Source organism: Nicotiana tomentosiformis, chromosome 9, assembly GCF_000390325.3.
Source record: "Nicotiana tomentosiformis chromosome 9, ASM39032v3, whole genome shotgun sequence".
NCBI classification, from domain to species: domain Eukaryota; kingdom Viridiplantae; phylum Streptophyta; class Magnoliopsida; order Solanales; family Solanaceae; genus Nicotiana; species Nicotiana tomentosiformis.
This window is the reverse complement of record NC_090820.1, coordinates 17271522-17287391: the sequence shown is the minus strand read 5'-3', so window position 1 is coordinate 17287391 and position 15870 is coordinate 17271522. Positions and strand designations below refer to the sequence as shown.

The 15870-nt window shown below is 34.8% G+C and overlaps 1 protein-coding gene across 1 annotated transcript; it reads left to right on the top strand.

The window, feature by feature from the left end:
• Positions 1-6368: 6368 nt before the first annotated feature.
• On the top strand, positions 6369-15723 carry LOC104104546 (phosphate transporter PHO1). Its single transcript, XM_009612656.4, has 15 exons — positions 6369-6687; positions 7420-7527; positions 7804-8038; positions 9098-9449; positions 10769-10817; positions 10932-11003; positions 11812-11941; positions 12868-12988; positions 13715-13964; positions 14064-14168; positions 14261-14305; positions 14427-14579; positions 14813-15094; positions 15178-15314; positions 15402-15723. The coding sequence occupies exons 1-15, from the start codon at positions 6457-6459 to the stop codon at positions 15490-15492; spliced, it is 2361 nt and encodes a 786-aa protein (XP_009610951.1). The 5' UTR covers positions 6369-6456; the 3' UTR covers positions 15493-15723.
• The last annotated feature ends 147 nt before the right edge of the window (positions 15724-15870 follow it).

The following is a 15870-nucleotide window of genomic DNA, read 5'->3' as shown; positions in this document are numbered from 1 at the left end:
TCACCAATTCGTCATCCTTTTCCTTTAGCTCACGGTTCTTATCACGAAGTCATGGTCCTTTAGCTCATCAAGTTACTACTACCACCAAGTCACCGGCAAAGCTCACAGTGCTTATCATGATATTCGCTATATTTCCGCTCTATCTTTTGGATGATAGCCTTACGCCTCTCCTCTCGGCGGGAACTTTCAATCTCCAAGATCATGGTCTGAAAAGAAAGCCAGATCGGGTAAGAACAAAGTCAAAATCAACATTAAAAAAATGAATATGGAAACGGAATACCAAACATACCCTAAGAGCAAGGCCGGCTATGCTCTTCGACAAAGTGGAATCCTTCAGCTTCTCGAGGGTCTTACCCTCCACATCGGAACAGAGTGGACCAAGAGAAGGGACCACGTCCTCCGTGTCAACTAATAGATCCCGGTCCAAAGGGATCGCAATAGTCCGCGTGCTCCCTTCCAACCTCACCTCAAGTGGGGTAAGTCCTTCCCCCATCATCCTAACCTCCTCGGCATCCATATCGGAGCCCGTCTCATAATCCTCTTCGGCAACAGTTTTGCCCTTGGTACCAACCCGAGAGGAAGGGTCCTCGGTCGGTAACGAGGTCGATGTCTCACCCTGGTAAGGCATCAGGGACTCGCCCCGATGACCCTTTAAAACCCGTTCTGACCTCAGGGAGCAACGTACATCCCTCGGCCCCCGACGGCGGCGGGATCGTGGACAGCAGCTTGGCATCAACTCCGAGATCTATGGTCGTCATTTCTCTGATGACAAAGCCATCCATCATCGAAATTCCCACGCGGACACTTCCCTCGCCGATACTGAAGGATCACCTCCTTCGTGGAAGCAGATTATCATCAGTCGGGGACGATCCTTCCTCATCGTCCTCGTCAACTAGATGACGCAGAGGGGAAGTGGAAACACCTACCATAGTAGTTGACAACCGAGTAGGTCTCACTGCAGCTGTAGGAACAGAAACGGCCTTCCTCTTACGGAATGCTGGAGCAGGAGCTTTCCGCCTCTTCGAAGACCCTCGGCCTGCAAAAGTGATTAGAACGACGACTCTCAAAGTCATGACGAACACGCGACCACAAGGTCAGGACGACATATGTAAAAAGTCACTATATGGACGGACAAACTCACCGGTCACTTAAAGCTTGGGCCCGAACTTCTGGAAAAAGGCCAGCCACCCACGAATCCCCACTGTGTGGGGCAAGATCTGGCTAACCCATTCGTGAATATTCGTGAACAAAGGTGGGGGCTCGGTCTCAGCTGAAGGAGAAAAGGACAGAACGGTTAGACTACGACCAGAACGAGCAAAATGAGCATTTAGTGAAAATACTTACGGGCGTAATTCCACGCCTCAAGAAATCCATTTGCGTTCACCACCACGTCCTCATTCTTAGCGCAGAAGTAATTAAACCAGAATCGACGATTTGCTTTATCATCCATCTTTACTTTCAAACTTTTGTCTCCACAAAGACAAAGGTGCAACATCGTCCCTCTATGGAAACTCGGCGCGAAGAGGTGCATCAAGTGGCGAAGAGAGACCCTGCAGCCAGCCAATTTCGCGTACTTTGTCATCATGAGGATGAGCTTGTAGATATAAGGAGAAAGCTGAGCCGGGCAAACGCCGTAGTAGCGGACGAATTCCTCTGCCAATGGTAGAATTGGGAAAAAGTAGCCCACGTAGAATGGATATGCGTAGAACGCGTGATATCCAGGGCGATGAATTTGCACCACATCGCGTCCAGCCGGGATGAAATCGATGTGGACTAGAATTTTGAACTTCGCCCTGAAATTAGCAAGGGCAACCGTGTCCATCTCACACTCTATGGCCTCAGGGTCATGCTCGGGTAGCTTTGAGAAGTCAGTTCTAGCCTTCTCGCTACGGGGAATTATTTTCTCCACTGTAGGAAAGCTTTCATCTTCTGCAGCAATAGCAGGCTCCACCGTCATGGGGAGGCATGCACACTGCCAAAGGAACAGGGTCAGGTACCCCCCAGAACTGGAAGACATATTAACCATTTTAGTTTATGAATAGAGGGGATATAAATGCAGAAGAGTCAAGTAGCAAGAACTACCGAAATCAGTGAAGGCAGGAGTATGAAGTAAGGTCAAGAAAGCAGAGATTCTGATTGAGGAAGAAGAAGATATGAAAATCCAATTTTTAGAATGCAAAGAGTGAATCGAAGGATTGAGTATCCCCATTTATAAAAGTTAGGGCATCAATATCGAGGAAGAAAACCACAGTTGCCCAGCTCAAAAATCAAAACGACGGAGGGGCGGGAAACGATACAAGGTATCGAGAAAATGTGTAATAATGACATGACGTCATTCTGAAACGACGTGACCCTAGGTCGTGGCTCACGGAAGGCCACGTTTCCTTCTCGTCCGAAGCGCTGCTACTTGACCTGCTCGCATAAAACTTCTCAACCCTAACTGACAGAGTCCGCTCATCAAGGTCGCCCAGGGTCGACATCAATAAGCGGAGGGACTAACTGTATGGATCAAAATTTACCTCAGTGGGATTTAGCAGGAAGTAGTATCATGAAAAGCGATATGGTCGAGGTCGATTAGTAGATAACGGGGCTCGTAGCCGAGTAGTCAATAACGGCCGAGGTCGATTATCAAGGGCAGTGCTAACGGCTAATTTTTGTAATAGAATATTCAGAAGAATATTCTATTGAATATTTTTAGTGTCTGTACTTTTAGGGTTGACTAGGAAATATCTAATATAAATAGAAAAAGAGATAGGGGGAGAGGGATATGTAATATTCTCTGACAAAAACATTCTTGGAAAAGCAGACTTTCTCTCTAGATAAAAGACAATCACTACCTTTCTAAAGAGATTCGATTGTCTACTATTCCACACTTTTTCCATTAGATCTGAGAAGGGTCCCAACATTCTAGTATTTGTGTATCATTCATCATTGTCAGAAAGAAGAATCATCCACCTCATTCAATATTGGGTGAATCATTCTCCTTATTTATTTTAATGTCATTTATCGTTATTTATTGCTTGATATTCCCCCATCATTAATGATCTTGAAACATTGAATGTACATTATATTTAATCTTCTCTCAACACTGTTCTTGCGTTATTTGTGTTAATCGATTATAGATCTAAAGTTATTATCATTAACTAAGTTTAGCCTTTCGTCATACAAAATTAATTAGTTTAATCAAAAGTTTATATTTTTTGTTCAAACTCTAATTATACACGATTATGCATATATTCTATATAATGATACATTTGTTGCATATTTATGGAATATTTTTTAATTTAAGCAATTTGACGAGCGACAGTTTGAATTAATTCTTCAAACAACAAAAAAGCACCCGAAGGTGGATGGTGGTTGAGCTGAGGTAACTATCACAATCAAAGGAATATAACTTTGTCTCTTTTCATGCTTTTCATTTTTATTACTTAAGAAGATAAAGACGAGAAATTTATTTTGCTAATTTTGTTACTCAAATTTAATTAACTTTACGTGTTTTACATCTATTAAAGCAATAAGTTAAGCGAAGAAGTGGTGGTTGTTTATAATGAGATCGATGTCTGTTTTAGTTTGTCCAAATCATTAATTATATGTTAAACTATTTCTTCCGTTCACACTATACTAAAAATACTTTTTTACTTGTACTTGTATATTATATTAAAATACATTTTCACCTTTACTTGTCTACTATACTAAATCAAAAAAAAGTCTTATTTCTTATCTTACCCTTATCATTAACTACTTATTCCCCAAATTATTTTTCAAGACCTTATGAAATACTATTATTATTAAGGGTTATATGGTAAAATATATACTACAGTTATTATTTCTCAAGTGAATCGAGAGAGTACTATTTATTGCATTTAGCAAATGTTTTGATATCGACAAATGTACTTGAACTAGAAAAAGTTTTTCCAAGTCAATTCTCACACTCATCCCTCTAGTATAAAAAAAAGAAGTTTAACGTTCTGGAAATTACTATGATTTTTACGTAAATGTTTAGGATACGCAAATCCAATTAAAGAAACTTAATATCTTTAAATAGTAAAACTTCATTTATAGGCTTTCAAGTTAACTTTGGCCATAGACCATAAACTTTTAAAGCTCCATAAAATGTGAAAAACTTTTTTGTTACTTACACCGAGAAACCATTTGGATATTAGCAACTTTCTTTCACATAGTGTTTCTTCTTTCATTGTTTTGATTATGAATCCAATATATAGAAGAAAAGGCAAAAATAACAGAAAAAAAGCTGAAACTAAACGTAACAGACATGAATTCCTTTTTCCATAATCTAGCATTTTCTCTTTTTAATTTACACAAAGGGGAAAAAAGCACAAGAACAAATAAGGAAAAAGGAGATATAAGACCAAAGTCCAAACTAGCACTTATTGAATTGTATAAACAGTTTTTTTTTCTAAATAATAATTTAGGAACGTGGAAATATTTCGTTAATAGAAGAAAGTAAAATTAAGATCTTTACTTACTCCGAAATCACTTTAGAATTATGCGAACATGATTCTTAAAATGTAAGAATTTTACAGTTGGAATTCGAACCTGTAACCTAATTCAAACTATCTTTGTAACTACACAGAATCTTTCCCTGAGTCAAGAATATTCAACAAAATATATTCCAAAAAAAAAAATATTTTTGTCTTATTTGCATATTATAATTTTCTAACGAAAAAGATTCAAATAAACCGACTTGCGCCCACCTAGCTTCACCCCTGCATGCAACCACCTAATTATCAAGTGAAAGAAAACACTTTCTTTTATTCATCTTAATAGTTTCCGATCCTAGCAGGAAAGGAAGGGAAATAGATACTCAATTTAAAGTGAGTAAATAAAAATCTATACTCGATCTCATAGATATATATAAAATTCTGCCGAAAGCCTTATCTGATGATAATTATATGTATGGCTTGGAGGAAGATTTTCACATCTTTCGAAATCACCCTACAATATGGGGTAAAAAGGCCAAAATAAGTGAAGATTTCCAGCAAACAATAAATGAATATGCATTTTCTTGGTACCTTTATGTTATTGGTAGACCACAACTCGATAAAACATCTGCCCCGAAAAGCAAAAACTCAAGCAAAAAGTTATTAATCGATTCAATCAGAGTAACCATGTTGAATAAGTCATTATATTATATTGATATACTTGATTCCCCTTTTTCTGGTGTAACAAAGGTTACCATTATGCTTCTAAGAAATAATAATAATAATAATAATAATAATAATAATAATAATAAATAGACACTAAAGGTTATTATGGGATGGAAAGAATTGTTGGCCGATAACGATCCAAAGATACTCTCAACATGGTGTGATATTATCCGTTTTGGGATAAGCTTGTACGGTTTTTTTCAAAAATCCTTACATTATTAAGAGTATCTAACTCCTTATAAGTAGCTTTTTCTTTTTCTTTTTGTCATGTGGGACTTTGTTTAGACACCTAACAAGAATCCCTCCGATCCATCCTTAACCAGAGGTTTCGGGTTCGAGCCCTAGGAATGAAAAATTCCCTTAAGCTTCCCCTTTTGATGAATTTTACACGACACAAATTCGAATTAGCCAGGTTCTGTTTATCCTTAAAACGGATAACAATTAAATTTGTACGCGATTTTAAGGATATGTGGATTGGATTGATTCAACACAAGTAATCAAGAATATTAAATAAACGAATAAGATAAAATAAATGACCAAATCAGTTGTGTATAGAGACCCGCCAAATGTGTATAGAGAACTATGATTAAAATAAAAACCTTTCAATAGGTAGAAAGCAAAGAAATAAGTTTGTATTGCCTTGATATGCGTGTTACAATGTGTCTACTGAATAAGAAACTTCCCCTTTATATAGTAGGGGAGTTTTATCCCTAGTACAATTCTAAAAAAGGTAAAAATCCTCCTTGTACATCAACTATTGATACGTTGCCGATATCGGGAGAGATCCGTGCCGCGATATCCAGTTGGGCGCGGATATCACGGCCCTCTGTTAGTCGTGTGCAACCGTTTGTAGTTCTTTCCGAGGTCTTGGAGCCCGTTCCAGGTTCAGGGGTGTTGTCTTGTCAGGCTTGATAGCAAGCACCCCGTTCTAGCCTCGATTCAAAGAGTTCTCAGATTCGGTCTCTATATCATACATTCATACTTCTTACTTCGTTTGACTCAACGAGAACTCGGGAGATGTGGTGATCCCGAGTTTACCCGTATACAGGTTCCAATGCGGATATCAAACCCAAGATGGAAAATAAAATAATAATATATAGCAAAAGACAAAGCAGCCACTATTTACTGTCTATTACTCAACTTTTGTCTCTCTTTAACACCGTCCGTACCCTCTATATATCTTGTAAACTTCCTCAACTCCTCTCCCACATCTCTAAACCTTTAATTTCTTTTAATTTCCCTCCTCCTCCTCCTCCTCCTTTTTCCTTCTTCTTCCCATTGAAAATCAATGGTGAAGTTCTCTAAAGAACTTGAGGCACAGCTAATCCCAGAATGGAAGGACGCCTTTGTAAATTATTGGCAACTTAAAAAACATGTTAAGAAAATCAAGATATCAAGAAAACCAAAGCATGTTCAAGATGGAAACTCTGCTCTTGATTTTGGTCGATCCATTTTCGACTCCATTCGTTCTTTTACCATAAATTTTCATAAAGCTGCTGATAAACCTGAAGTTTCTCAAGTATGTTAATTCTCCTTCTTTTTCTTGATATTGGTACTACTATCTTTTTACAAGGTGGTGAAAGTATACAAGAGGTTTGTTTATTTTATGTGTAATTCTTTAGTTCAAGTTCATTGTCCTTTTGTTTGAAAAAGAAATGAAAGGGTGACATTATTTTCAGGCAAAAGTCTTAAAAACATTTAATATATAGCCCCTGTCCACAACACCACAACAAACAACAACATAACCTGATCTCGTGTCTAAGTAGACCTAGACTTTACCCCTATCTTTTGCGAAGGTAAAGAGGCTGCACCATCGCAATCAATAGCATCAAATGTATATTCTTCCTTTTTGCCACCTTTTCTTCTCCTCAATGAAAATGGTTTTTCTTTAACTTTTTACTCTTAATATTTTTTTTATTTCCCTACATGGAATTTCTTTATACTATTCTTCATGTTGAAGTTGAAGTCACCGGAAAATCAAGAAAATATCGTGTTAAAGTGGTTTATTATTGGATTGAGGTGGAAGGTGAAAGGGTGTGTGATTTAGCATGGAGGCAATAATGAAACGGTTTTTGTATCATTTTGTATCATGAAACTATCGTGAAGAGTTGAAACAAGTACAACAACCTGAAAAAAAGGAGTCAATGAAAATGACAATTTTAGTTTATATGGGAAGATATATAATGAAGGAAGTTATTACTCCATATTATTGGTATAAATGTATCTTTTTTTTTAAAAATTGTTTGTACAGGTGAAGGGCATAATCAAAGAAGGAGAAGATGGAAGTGAACAAGAAGAGCAAGAAGAAATGTATGAAACTGAAAATGAGCTTGCTCAGTTGTTTTCTGAAGAAGATGGGGTAATTATAATAATAATAGAAAATTAAATTACAAAAGTGTGGTATGTTACTAGTAGGTTACGAGTCCGTGGAAACAGTATTTTGCAGAAATACAAGGTAAGTTTATGTACAATAGACCCTTATGGTCCGACATTTTCCTGAACCCCGCGCATAGCGGAAGGGAGTGTAGTATACCCGGCCAAATTACAAAGTGGGGTACTGAATATTTTGAAAATTTATGTTCATTTTGTGACCTTTTTTTGTATTTTTTTTTTTTTTGTATTTTTGCATGTGTAGGTGAGGATATTTTTTGAAATGCTAGATGAAGAGCTGAAAAAAGTGAATGATTTTTACAAGACTAAAGAGAGTGAGTTTCTTGAAAGAGGGGATATTCTTAACAAGCAGCTCCAAATATTGTTGGACCTTAAGCAAGTTCTCAGTGACCGTCGCCGGAAAATCCACGGGTCGAGATCCGGATCCGGGTTTTTCAGTCGGACCAATTCATTATCTGGCCGGAATTCTGATTTTTCCGGTGAGCTCTTACTTCTCGTTCTTTAATTTGTTTACAACAAACATAACATGTGCCTAGTTTGTAAAATTAGTTTATTTTCCTTACTGGACTTCATGTGATGTTTCCATAGTTATAAGGCAAATTTGGAATACTCTAAATAAACATAAAAGTTGAATATTGAAAATATTTTTCCAATTAGCTTGAATTTAATTTCTTAATCAATAGACAAAGGTACATATTAGTAACACGTAATAAACTCGCAACACGTTCCAAGGGGGTAATTCTTGTCGAGAGAGCGCGTTTCAGTTCCTAACAAGTTAGGTGACCTGGTAATGGATTCGAACCGTAAAATCAGTCACGAGTAGACAGCCTACATGCTTTGTGCGTTGGGCTGGCGTTATAGTATTATGAGTTTGAATTCTAACTTCGGCTATAGAAAAAGCTATTAAATAAAAGTTATATCAAGAACTTTGCAAATCAAGAATGATCTGTGTGAATAGTTTGGAGAGCATAGTTTCTCCATTTACATGAATCATAGTGGTCCCAAATACAAAGGTTGCATTTTATTTTTCTTCCAACAGAATAATCATTCTTATTTTAGTGGATTCCACACCATTTTCATACAAAAGTGTCCACCCTAGGTAATTCAGACACTAAAATTTTAAACTTTGAGAGAGTACAAAAGATGTAAAAGTGATTTGATCAAAGATTTCTGTTGGAGATGTGATGCGCTAAATGCACTTAGAATCATTTTAATTACTATAAAATAATCATAAGAAAAGTATGAATACAAGTTATATAAACCGACTGCATAAATTTTACTATTACACTATTATATCGTTAGTAGAAATGTACCTTTAGTTATCTTATAGTAAGTGATTTCTTCTTGTTGCGGTTACTTCTTTTCATATTTTCTTTAGTCGAGGGTCTATCGGAAATAACCTCTTCATCCTCCCAGGGTAGGAGTAAGGTCTGCGTACACGCTATCTTCTCCAATCCTCCTCCCCGTGGGAATTTACTTAGTTTGTCGTTGTTGTTTATCTTATAAGTGATTTGATTATGTAAGTATTTTTTACGTAGAAACTGCAAGCGAATATTGTGACAGCCCAACGGGGACAGAAACATCACAAACAGAAGAAGTGATAGCAGCACTAGAAAAGAATGGGATAAATTTTGTAAATTCAGCAAGCACAAGGGCAAAGACTAAAAAAGGCAAACCAAAGATGGCAATGAGGATTGATATTCCAGCCACTACACCAACACGTACTATAGCTGCTGTTACATCTATGCTTTGGGAAGATTTAGTGAATAACCCTAAGAAAGATGGTCCTAGAGAATACATTAACAAGAAGAAAATCCAATGTGCTGAAAAGATGATCAGAAGTGCTTTTGTTGAACTTTATAGAGGCCTTGGCTTACTCAAAACTTACAGGTAATTTTCCTTTTTTTAGTTGTATCTTAAATTTTTTAAGACAGATCTAAGATTTTAAGTCGGTACGCGCAGAATATCACCCCGTTATGCTAACAAAGATCTTGCCTGATAGTTGGTAACATAGTTCGTGCATGTGTAATGATAATTATATACCAAATAGAACTAGCAGTAGCAAAATCAGAAATTTCGCTAATTAAGTATGTTGAAATTTGACTAATATATAAAGCTATTTTCCAGCTAAAAGATGTTCAACTGATCAACTCTACATTTATAAGTCTTCTACGCTTAGAACTTGCTAGCTTTATTGAATTGCAGGCTCCTGTAACTATCAACTTGCTACATATTATATTAGCCGGAAACTATATTTAATATGAAAATCGAATGTTAACCTAAAATAAGTAGTCAGTAACTTTTTATAATCGGTTAAATAACTATGATAGTATAAAAATTATACGCTGTCAGTGTAATCGGTCATACTTATGGTTTACACTATCAGATAATAGTACTTTATGAATGTAGAATGGCGTGTTGGTGGTGAGAACACAACAATACTTTACTCTATTTAGGAAACTTAAACATCTTGTTATAATATATATATATATATATATATATATATATATATATATATATATATGTGAATGGTGATGTAGTTACATTTGGTTAGTGACTTGTGCTAATGTTTGTATAGTTGAGATTTCGTAATACAATAGATTTATGTCGTGATATTTGACTTATCTAGCAATCATTCATTTCAAGGACATTTGGAAACAAACAAGTAACAAACAATAAAGTTCATTTTTTGTAAAGGGAAATAAAGGGAAAAAGCAACAAGAAGATGACAAAAGAAAAACAGTATGAGGAAAGAAAAAGAAAGAACTAACAATGAAGATATTGCATTAAACGTTTAGCAAATATTATTGAACTCTTTTATTTTCGAGCAAAGATTACTTTCAGCCTACTGCCGAAATTATTATATCCGATGACCGCAAAAGAACATAAAATTTATATATATTTTTGTAGATACCATACATAAATGTGTATATATATATATATATATAAAAAAATTATATATTTTTCGACTATTATTTTCAAATTAAAGTAGCTATACGCTTCCCTTTATTCTTCTTTCATTTCTCTTTTTTGGGCTAGCTCTCTGTCACCTTTTGATCAAAAAGCGTTTTCATTAGCTATAGCCAATTCAATAGAAGAAGTTTCTTGAACGTAAACGTCTATAAATTTTGTTACTTTTCAGTTTACATGCATGAATGTCAAAATAAGTTTATGGATGTTTTAATGATTTCGCTAACTTTTTTTTCCAGCTCACTAAATATGGTGGCTTTCGTGAAGATACTTAAGAAGTTTGATAAGGTAATATTTTAAGTTCGAAAATGAAGTCATGTCCTAATATTTACACCAGATCAATAAAATAAACTCCGGCTTGTAATTATTTGACCTTATTTCTCTCTTTTTCCCGTCAAACAGGTCGCTAAGCAGCAAGCATCAGCCAATTACCTTAAACAAGTCAAAAGATCCCATTTCATTAGCTCTGATAAGGTAATTAAATTTTTAATTGCTGTACTTAGTCAATATAAGAAAAGAAAATTATATTCTTTGCAAATTGTAGTCGCTCATTAACATTTTCCATGTCCTAGAGTACTTCCTTTGGTTGCCCAAATTCCTATTTAATTGTTAATGAGTATCTAATTAATTAAAGCAATTTCTAATCATGCATTGTCATCATACATCGTACTTGGCTGAAAAAATTACAAAGGATATGCCCAAATTTGCAAGTCTTTTTTCTTTGTGAACTACAGATATATCTCTTTTTAAATAAACTAGCTAGTGTAATATAAAAATCGCAAGTTGTCTGAAACACCACGAGTATTTTTAAAAAATAAATATGTGCAGGACTTTTTACATTTCATGTTTTCATGTTTTCTTCGTGAATGTTCTTTAAAGGGGAAAAAGGAGGTTTCATAAATTTGTGGGATATGATCAAGATGTCATTAAGTACTTTTAGTATTATATTATATATCATGAAATGGAAATAGTTTTTGTATTATTAGTGGTGATTAGTGGATGTTGATGATTTCTTTGTAATATTGGCAATGATGACTTTTACTCCGCGGCCAAAACTATTTATATTCAGTAATGTAACAAACATGTATAGAATTGTATATTTTTTTTATATATAACATGCAGAAATGTATATATATACACAAAAAATATTATTTTTTGACTATTATTTTTAAAGTGACTATATAATGTTATTTTTCCTAATATTTTGCTAGGTGAAAATGGATGTTATGATTACTAATGCACAATATTTTTTTTGTTTTTTTTTTTTATTATTGGTGAGAAGGTGGTTAGGCTAATGGACGAAGTGGAGTCCTTATTCACACAGCACTTTGCAAACAGTGACAGGAAAAAGGCAATGAAGTTCTTAAGACCCCAACAGAATAAAGAATCTCATATGGTCACCTTTTTTGTTGGTAATTCCTCACTCCCCTTATATATAAAAATAGAAACAAAACATAAGAAATTCAAATACCCTTCCTTATATGTCTCTCTAGATCCATCTATATGCATATAATATATTATTTTAATGCTAATAAAAGGTAGTGACAAAAGTTTGACAATATTAACCAAAATTGGGAATTGAATGAGTAACAACAATAGGTTCTGGGAGGATAGTCTGTATGCAGACCTTTCTCCTACCTCGTGCAGGTAAAAATATTGTTGGCGAAAGACACTCGGCTCAGAGAATTGAGTGAGTAATGTATTTATTTAGGGGTGAATGTGTACCCCAAACAAATACATTCAAAAGATTGAGTCAACTTTAGATACATTACTAGTTTTTAAAAAAAATCATTTTTAGTAGTTAAATTATAACTAGAGATCTAATAGAACGATAAACAAAGAATTTTTTTTCGAAGTTTTGGAGTTAGAGAGGTTTAACAATGACCCCGTCAACCTATTTTTATCTAAACAAACTTTAGACAAATTACGCCATGATCCAATTTATTAACTCAACTCATTTTAACTTGCTCATTTGATACTCCTAGCTCAAACTATCACGTCCTTGTAAGCACCAATTACAAGCCGATGCAAAGAGAATACGACGCAAAATTATGTTTATATAGTATGATTAAGGAAATGGTAGGAAAAATAACAAACTTTCTTAATAAAAAAAAAAAAAAAAGAGGTATGCATCTCAACTATAGTATCATTGTTACATTTCAGAGTTGCCTGCCCTTTCATAAACTAAATAACGTTGATATTGCAGTAAGATCTTCATAGAAACAAAGGTGCGCAGAACGTGTAAAATACTACGCGTAACATGTTAAATTATACTGACAGTGCAAAAAAGATTTACAGACAGTATATATATTTATTGGTTATGTTACTGGATTTGCAGGACTTTTCACAGGTTGTTTTGTGACGCTATTTAGTGTATACGCAATATTGGCTCATTTGAGTGGCATGTTCTCTCCTAGAACTGAAGCTGGTTATGTTGAAACTGTTTACCCTATTTTCAGGTACCCTTTTTTCTCACATTAGTCTCATGTTTTTTCCCTCTTCTTCACAGACTTTATGGATGTCTTTTTCCTCTGTAAGTTTTCCCATTTTTATTTGCTATTGTCATTAATTAATATTCTTGCCATATTTTAAAATATACTATCGGTTGTCAGATCCAATAAAAAGACGGTATGAAAAAGAGTAGAATGTCATTTTTTTTATGTATCTATGATCTTGAAAAAGAAAACTAAAAGTTACGGACCTTTCTTTCAAGAGCTGAAAAGTAGACCATTCACTAAATTTAGGGGTAGGTGCACAAACAATCTTTCTTAGGAATGGTATTTAGAGATTAATGAGTATTTCTTTTGTCCTGAAATTTTGAACTAAAAATTGTAATTCAGGATATTTTTGTCCAGAAAAATTCAGGACGAACTAGTTAATTCCTAACTAACAGCCCTTTAGGTGGCTACGTGGTGTCATTTCTACCTAAATCTTGTAGAAATGCATAAATGTTTAGCTACAAAGTTTTGATAAATGGAATTTTAAGGACTAAATGAATAGTCAAGGTAACATAAAGGAGTAATGCAATTTGTAATAGCTTTCCCTAGTAATTACTCAAGATTGTTAACATCCTGAACTTTGTGTAACTTCCCTTCATAAGTTGAACTAGTTACCTGAAAAATAAAGCAGCGCTATAACATGTTAAATTTGTAATGCTAAAGATGAGTATTGTGCAATGTGTGCAGCATGTTTGCATTGCTAAGCTTGCACTTGTTCATGTATGGTTGCAATCTGTTCCTGTGGAAGAGCACAAGAATCAACTACAACTTTATATTTGAATTTCAACCTAGAACAGCTCTCAAATACAGAGATGCATTCCTCATAGGAACTTGTTTAATGACTGCTGTTGTTGGAGCTCTGGTTATTCATTTAATCTTACTTTCAAGTGGATTTTCTCCTAGCCAAGTTGATGCAATTCCTGGAATTCTTCTACTGGTTAGTCACATAAACTCTTGTTAAACATTTTTGACCTAATGCATATGCTTTCTAATGTTAAAACATAATCTTTTGAACTAATTCCCTTTGCATTTTCAGATTTTTCTTGCTCTGCTGATATGTCCATTGAACATTTTCTATCGTCCAACGCGCTTCTACTTCCTTAAAGTCATACGTAACATTGTCTGCTCTCCATTTTACAAGGTATTTTAAGATCTTGAAAATCAAGAAAATTGGTGTTACGAATCGTTTTTGATGACTATATTGATATCTCTGATATAATGATATTGATATAGGTATTAATGGTAGACTTTTTCATGGCTGATCAACTAACAAGCCAGGTAACTGACCTTTGCTTTTCAAATATTTTCTTCAAATTTTTTTCTTTTCAGACATAATCTTGAAAGGTATACCGATGATTTTAGTATTTTCTTAACTTAGCTTCTGTTTTTCTGTCTTTAGATCCCATTGATGAGGCACTTGGAATCATCAGCTTGCTATTTTCTTGCTGGAAGTTTAACAAATCATGGACTTCCAACCTGTAAGTCCGGACGAATGTACAGAGAGCTTGCTTATGTTATATCTTTCGCCCCATATTATTGGCGTGCAATGCAGGTAAAATAGCTAACTCTAGATTATAAATCACTGCTAAATAATCATTGGGATAATTACATTTTTGACGCTGCCCTAAAAATATACTTATAATATACATAATATATACATGTCATATACATAATCAGCGTATATGTTTTGTATATTTGGGCTACCACCTGTAATTATATTGGGCTACCATTGGAACTTTTACTGTTTTCTGAGTGAGCTAACTAGTGTGTTTGTTATCTATCTAGTGTGCGAGGAGATGGTTCGACGAGTCTGACATAAATCACTTGGCTAACTTGGGAAAGTATGTTTCTGCAATGGTAGCAGCTGGTGCTAGGCTAACCTATGCAAGGCAACCTGATTCACAGTTATGGTTGGCAATTGTATTGGTGACTTCAGCTATAGCTACAGTTTATCAATTGTATTGGGATTTTGTTAAGGACTGGGGATTTTTTAACTTAAAATCCAAAAATCCTTTGCTTAGAGATGAGCTAATCCTCAAGAATAAGAGCATTTACTATGTTTCAATTGTAAGTCCTTTGTCTTTTAACACCTTTTTTTCCCCATGCAACGATATCGTATCTCTGAACAGACTTTAAAATTTCAATCATAGGCTTTGAATTTGGTCTTGAGAGTAGTTTGGGTGGAGACAGTGATGCATTTCAACGTTGGATTATTTGAATCGCGTTTACTGGACTTTTCCCTTGCCTCATTAGAAGTTATTCGACGTGGTCACTGGAACTTTTACAGGTATAGTAAAGTCTCTAAAATAAGCATTATGTTCAAAATAGTTTATAGGAAATTCATAGTTCTTACTGTATATTTGTGATTGTTTAGGTTGGAGAATGAGCACTTGAACAATGTTGGAAAATTCAGAGCAGTGAAAGCAGTTCCATTGCCATTTCGCGAGACAGACTCTGATTGCTAGAATAAATTTTTGATCACTTATGGTGAGAGTGGAGAATCCACCATCATTTATTGATCATTTAACAATGAATTGAGCCTTAGGGATCAAAGTGTTGCCAAGAAAAATCGCAATCAGCTAATGTTATTTCCATGTCAGTTGTATATTTTCTCATTCTTAACTCTAATATGATCAGAAATGTATCTCTGATATCTATTATTCTTAGTAAATATCAAAAGTCTCTATTTTCCTGAATTCTTGTTTCTGCTACCACATTAGATTTTGCTACATTTTTGTGATTGTATGTCAATATCAGATGATTCAGTTATTGCTACAAGCCAACTGCATTCTGTGTTATTAAGTAGGAAAAACTTCCTAAGAATGTTGAAGCTGACGCGAAGG

Bases quoted from the DNA above. Each gene is read 5' to 3' on its own strand.
- LOC104104546 (XM_009612656.4), top strand. From the start codon at position 6,457: ATGGTGAAGTTCTCTAAAGAACTTGAGGCACAGCTAATCCCAGAATGG. The intron at 14,306-14,426 runs GTAACTGACCTT...TTCTGTCTTTAG, and splicing joins CTGATCAACTAACAAGCCAG to ATCCCATTGATGAGGCACTT. The intron at 15,095-15,177 runs GTAAGTCCTTTG...TTTCAATCATAG, and splicing joins GCATTTACTATGTTTCAATT to GCTTTGAATTTGGTCTTGAG.